This window comes from Lissotriton helveticus, chromosome 11 (genome assembly GCF_964261635.1).
Source record: "Lissotriton helveticus chromosome 11, aLisHel1.1, whole genome shotgun sequence".
Taxonomy (NCBI): domain Eukaryota; kingdom Metazoa; phylum Chordata; class Amphibia; order Caudata; family Salamandridae; genus Lissotriton; species Lissotriton helveticus.
In genome coordinates, this window is record NC_136072.1 from 1040768471 (window position 1) to 1040775314 (window position 6844).

Genomic DNA, 6844 nt, shown 5'->3' on the forward strand with positions numbered 1-6844 from the left:
TTGGCACAACCTCTCCATTTGTATTTCTCCTTTTCAGCATTGCAAAACAAATTCATACCTCTACGAGATACAGTCAGCGAGGACTGGGCATACCGGTCCCACTCAGGCTGACAAATGCAAAAAGAACAATTGATGGACAAAACAGTGGATTTAGGCCCAGATCTCTGTAATGGGGTGAATGTTTGACATTGTTCAACATTCTATTCATCTATTGTTCTTTTTGCATTTGTCACCCCAAGTGGGACGGGTATGCCCAGATGTGGGTCCAATGCTCTCCATGCCACTGGATCCAAGCTAGCCTGGCTGATGAGGGGTGAACCCCCCCGAAACTGGTCCTAGATGCTTGTTTTCCAGTCCAGGGAGAATTTGGCCTAGCAGTTCAGGTTGGACTGTTCTCATGGGGAACCGGGTCAAGACCGATTTGCATATGGCTGGGTTTAAACTGGACTGGGTTCGGGAGCAAAAAAGATGGATTTAGGGCCCAGATCTCTGTACTGGGGTAATGTTTGACATTGTTCAACATTCTTTCCATCAGCTGCTCTTTTTGCATGGTGGCTAACTGGAGCATAAAGCCTGACTGATCAGTGTGAACCAAAGAGCCTACCACTTGCAACAGCTGTTACGTCAGGACCTTGGCCCAGAGCTTCACTTCTACATTGAGAAGAGATACAGGTCGGTCGGAATCGCATCAAGATGATGGCTGATCTGGCTTCAGGATAACATCTGCCAGCCACAGGTCTAGCAGTAGTAGTCCCACTTCCAAGCCTTCTTGGTCACATTTATTTTCCGTTTTCCATGAGGCCGTATAAAAATTCCACTAGAAACCTATTCGGTCTAGAGGTTTTACCGATTGAAATTGAGAGAGACCCTCTCCCAGTTCCTCTACCAATACTTTAGCCTCAAACAAAGGTGTCTCTTCAGCATTCACATTGCAGGAAGGGAGGTTGTCTGTAAATAAGATCAAATCAGCATGTTCAGGAGTATTGGAGTGGGAGTACAGGTTTGCATAATAGAACACTAATCTATGAGCAACGGGGAGATCCCCCACAGACTTTTTACATCCCCCGCATGAGTTCAGCTAAGCCAGATCAGTGTTTTGCTAGCCTTGTCCCCTTGTTGATAAACGTAGCTCTGTGTAGTGAGCCACATAGTTTGTGCCTCATGCAGCAGGACCTGTTGAAAAACTGATTATGAATGTCACAGAGGAGAGATGTGTTGTGACGTGAGGTACTGCCACTCTAGTTTCAGAATACGCGTTTCTAATTCTCTGACCGCCTTTTGGGATCCACACTTTTGGCCAGTACGATAAATTGTCTCCAACCCCTACCGCTGACACCGTTACCAGTCATAAACTGCATTTACATTAGGTGAGTGATCTGAAAGACCCTGAAACAGGAAGCGAACACCCCACCCCACCCCAAACACACCCTTGAGTGCTCCTCTTCTATTGAGAGGAAGTAATCCAGCCGTTAGAACGCTTTATGGCTTCTGACAAAAAATGAAGGTGCTCTCAGTGGGGTGACTGAATTGCCAAACATTAAGCAGGCCTATTGCCTCTAAAAATGTGGCTAGATGCGTCGGACTATTCCTCCGCACAGCTGCTATTGTAGACCGATCCAGTACCTTCTCTTCTATTCTATTAGGATCTCCCCTCCAGTAACCGGGGCCCTATGTGGAGTTACAGCAACATGTCCATGAGAAGCTGGGGGTAGTGGGAGGGGTGGAATGAGTGCATACACACAGAGACCGCAGCTGTCCTTGAAAGATTCCGGTCTCTGCCACATAAAGACACTATCGTACCATGTTTATGAAGGAGGCCTGCTCCATTAGAAGAATGGCTACCCCCTTCGCAGTACCTTGTGAACCAGAGTCGTAAGATTTGTGTGAACCCCATTTGTGCCAAGAAGGAACATCTGTTGCTGACTAAGTGGGTTTGTTGAAGAAAAAATGGATGTCTGGTCTCAGGCGGCAAGCAGCCTTTAGTACCGCCCATCTTTTGAGCCATTGGCATTTCAGGTGATTAACCTAAACTGACTTTCACACCATGAGTAATAATGTGCTTCCATTCAAAGAGAGATGTATGTCTCTACTTGGATCCTCTGGATCATAACGACATGGACCCTGCTACACATGTGGGTGCTTTCTTCTGTGTACTGCTGGCCTGACTATTAATGCTGATTTTAACCAACCTGCCCTTCCCCTCCCAGTCCAAAAACTAGAAAGACATGTTGTGGTGTAAACTGAGGGCCATTGCCAACAGGGAAAATGCATAGAACTAGCCTCCTCGTGTAGCACAACATCCCAAAACCCATTCATAACTCAAACCACAAACTGACAAACTGGACCGAAAGAAAGGTCCACTAGACAGAACCCCTCCTTCCTGAAAAGGAATGTGTGGCATATTGTATTGTAAAGTGAACACCCGTGCACCTCCTAAGTCTGTGAATCAGCAAGTTTAGTGTTTGCTAGATTTTCCCCCTGAGATGTTGGCGATAGACTCTCAAGACCATCTCAGCAGGCCATATCCTTTGTCTGTTTCTCTAACCCCTTTTCGGCTGTTACCACCAAGCCCAAGCACCCTCTGTCTGAAAACCCTCGAAGGGGGAATCGCAGTCACTGTCCCTCTTGTGGTTCCTCAACCCAGTTGTATGCAGACTCTGGGTTGTCAAAGAAAAGTGTTCGATCACCAAAGAAAACTGAGGCGGGCAGGGAAGAGAAACATATAATTAGCATGACCCTCATTTTCTGCTTCACTTCGAAGTAGGAGCTCCACAGTTGTAACTCTAGCGTGTAGTCGGGGAACACCATGATTTAGGAAGAACTGTACATCAAGTTATCCAGTTTGTGGGATTCTCGGAGGAGTACGTCTGTCAACAAAATTGAATATGCAAGCAATTAATAGTGTGGGTAGAGACCTGAGAACTAAGGATCCATGGACTGTTTTCCTCTAGGAAGAATTCAGAGATGTGGCCTGCTGGAACCAAGGATCCAGCAGGCCACATCCTCTTCATGAGCCACAAGTTGAAGAACGGTCCTCTGAAGAGCCTGATTTTGGTTTGGCAAGAGTGCTTCGAGTCCTCCACGTCAGAGTTCATGCCCTCTGTCTCCTTGACCATATCTGTAGTTTTCCACAGATCTTAGCAAAGCAGGAAACACAAAGTTTGCCTAATTTCTCCTCTAAGAAAGATCTTGAGTCTTGGATGGCTTGCAGAATCGATGTATGAACTGTAGCGGGGTCTGCTGGCTGCAACCCTGGCCCTGGGGATACTCATCCGGGGTCTGGGTTAGCTGAGGGAATTAAGCAATCTTCGCTTGTGAGGACGAAGGCGGATGTTTTTACTTTCCCATGGTTAGCACCAGCGGGGGTGGGAGGAGCGCGGGAGGTGGACAGTCGTCGCTATGGTGGTGTAGGCAAAGGAGGGGACACCAAAGGCATCCAGACACCAGTCGCCAAATCGTAGCCTGTCTACATGGGTACTCCAGAAGACTGTGGCTTCTATCACCAATCAGGGTCTTGGCCTACACAGGACGCCGCAAGTGGACCAATCACATAAGTGCAAGTCCATGAGGAATGTAACTAAAGCACACTAACCTAGTTATAGAAGACAGACGACGCAGGAAGTGTGTTAGTTGACACAGCTTGAAAAATATGTCTCCAAACTCCCCACTTAGGTTTCTAAGGAAAGCCCAGAGTCCATCAGGGTTTCTCAGGTGCCGGCTTCCTGAGATTGCAAAAGTGTTAAGGTAAAGAGAATCTGCATTCCTTTAAGCCAGGGTCAGAAAGTTGTATCCCACATATTCTGAAGGCGGGTCACCTTTTGCGTGACCTGCTGAACTTACTCTATCACCAATTAATTTCCCCAAAAGCTGTGTGTCTTTGTGTTGGTAGAATGGAAATACAGAAGTGGCTCAGTGTTACCAGTAGTAGGTGAAGTAGTATAGGTGTCAAATCCAACCCATGAAAGAGGCCATGGCTATCTAACTTTGAAGTGGACGTTTTATGTTTATGGTGCATTCCTACCTAGGACAAAAGAACGTCCAAGCCAAGAGAGGACCTGGGGAATTATATGGGTTATTGTATTTCTAATCATCCTTGACAGTGGCTGCCACCTAACCAGATTTAACTCTGGTGGCTGGGAATTCAGGCAGTATCTGCCTCCATTCTACCTACTTTTCCTGGGCAGTTCTCGTTCACTACCAGCAGCTGTGTTCCATGCTCAGTATCTGAAATTGTCCTCCACAGTACAATGCTGCCCACGCACAAATAGCAGACACTTGTTTGGTTTACTTTTCTGCAAGTCTTGGTACAAATGTGGCAGTTCTCCCATAGCTTATTTTCCTTTAATTCGCACACAAATTCATATTCACTGACCCATTGCCATTGAGAGGAAATACTGTAAAGAGCTTGTTGGCAGACCATAGAATGCGGCAATCTGGTTCTAATCCTAGCTTTAATTTTTAACAGATTGTATGCATATCACTTGCTTGCCATGTGCCTCAAAGTGTAAACCCGTGTAATGTAAATATGCTGTGTGCCATCAAACACCATCTCGTTTACATGTTGTTGTTATCTCCATCTCCAACTGCTAAAATAGTTGCATCCTGGTACCACCACCTTATTGTACTATGTGGAGAATGTCATGTTTATGATGTTTGTGCAGCAATTAATCTTCTCTTGAGTGTTATGCATTCCTTAAGCTTGTTTAGTGTGTCCATCTCAAATATAACTTAAATTGAGGGAAAATAATATTCAGTAAAATATTTAGCGGGCCATAAAGATTATTAACATGATTATCTAATGTTGTCAGTATATTTTATTGATCATGTTTTATTTTTATTTTCTAGCAACATTATACCTTCCTTTGTTTTAATGGACATCCAAGCATCCACAGTTGTCACCTACGTGTACCAACTTATTGGAGATGACGTGAAAGTAGAAAGAATTGAATATAAGAAGTCCTAAAGCAAACCTATTGGTGTTATGATCATTTGTTTTTATTTCTCATTTCTTTTGCCACTGAAATCAAGAAATCTCACCTTTAATTGTTTGTGAACAATTGTAACATTTCTGGTAGCATATTGCATTGTAAACTAACTCACTTGCTTCATTTGCAAACATAATTATATATGTTTCTGTAAACTACATAGCAGTGTTTTTATTAGTTTATGATAACTTTTCAAAAGAAGGTGTGCCACAGAGAAGAGGGCCCTATGTATAAAATATGTCTTGTAAATATCTTAAATATTACCTCTGTCATTTGTAACTAACAAAATGAAATAAGTGTGCATGAACAGATGACTCTTATCTTGTTTCTGCATAAACCATTATACCCTCCATGCCATAATAAAATGCGTAATTTCTCACACATAGTTTTTCTTATTTGCTTTCAAGCTACTCTTCATGAATATGACAGAATTCCGAATGCGTTTTTCAAGCATGTCTTCGGAACTCCGTAATTTAGCTGAATGCGTCTCTAGCACGCATTTGTTCTGCACGCAAGTCGTTTTAACAACTTGCGTGCAGGTCATACTTTTTATTTTAGGTGCGCCTAAGACAAGCCCTTCTGCGCCCGGACGTCGCCAGGATGTCACCAGGAGCATTAACCCCTGCCGGTTTCCTCCCTAACTCAGACACCAGAGCTGGTGATCAACGCACTTACAGCAGTCATGAGCTGGTAAAGATTAGTCACAATTACCTTTTTAGGCATCCAGTAAATACTGCATGTGCTATACCCATAGTTATAGATGGACCTTTTTCATGTAGGTCCGGCAGATTCCCGAGTATGGAAGTTGTACAGTCCCAGATTAACAAGATACCATCCGACCAAGGAAAAAATCTACCCCACTGTACCAATGAAATGGAGGGCTCTCCCCAGATCCTCCATAACGAAGGCTGGAGCTGCTTTTTGCTTAATGTAAGATCTTTGCCCGAACATGCAGTTAACACCTGGGATCTGCTGTCCTCCAAACTCCCTCATATTGAGTTTCTGACAGAAACCTGGACTAAATCCTGTTCTAACCCTTCAATTGCAGTGGCACTCCCAGATTACTATCGCATTCAGAAATTAGATAGACATCACAGGGTGGGAGGGGAAATAGCTATCATCTATCAAGACCCTATTAAAATTTCCATCTTAGACCAATTAAGCAGTGACATCATGGAAATTCTTGTTTTTAGAATTGACCTACACCACAACTCAGCTGAAGGGGAGCTCTTGTATAGCGACCCCCCCGGGACCACTTTCTAACTGATGCCCCCCAACTGATGGAACTCATCTCTTCGCACGTCATCTCAACCAAAAACCTTTTACTGCTAGGAAATTTTAATGTGCACAGTGAAAACACTGCTAATCAAGATGCCTCCTCACTTCTTACTGACCTGTCCACCCTCAAACTAATAAAGATCAACAACAGTCCCACTCACTCTGCTGGGCATACGCTAGATCCAATCTTGCCTAACTCCCCTAACATCCTTTGTGGAGCAACCTGCCCTCTGACATGGTCAGATCATTCACTGATCGAATTCCAAATCAGGGGACCTAAGGAACATACTGCTCCCAAACCACATCCTAAAAGGTGGTACAGACTGTGGAATAAAGTCACGCCCAACTAGTTTCAAGATCCTTTCATACCACCTCTAAATTCCGATTCCGACAGTGTGGAGGAGCGCCTAGCCTCCTTCAATGCTAGTATTCAAACCACCATCGACCACCTAGCCCCCTTGAAACTGGGTCCACTCTCTACCAGACACCACCAGACAATGTGGTATTCCCCCAATCTCCATACCGAAAAAAGTCATTGTAAAAAACTTGAACGACATTGGCGCCTCTCACTGGACTTACAA

General features: G+C 44.4%; 1 protein-coding gene across 2 annotated transcripts in view; it reads left to right on the plus strand.

Moving 5' to 3' along the window:
- The window catches only part of VPS29 (VPS29 retromer complex component), a 30389-nt gene extending 25025 nt beyond the window's left edge, over positions 1-5364 (plus strand). For both annotated transcript variants that reach the window (XM_078667489.1, XM_078667490.1), the window contains exon 4: positions 4846-5364. In XM_078667489.1, the coding sequence (XP_078523615.1) occupies positions 4846-4963 (118 nt within the window). In that variant the 3' untranslated portion in view covers positions 4964-5364. The remainder of the gene's footprint in view (positions 1-4845) is intronic.
- Positions 5365-6844: the final 1480 nt, after the last annotated feature.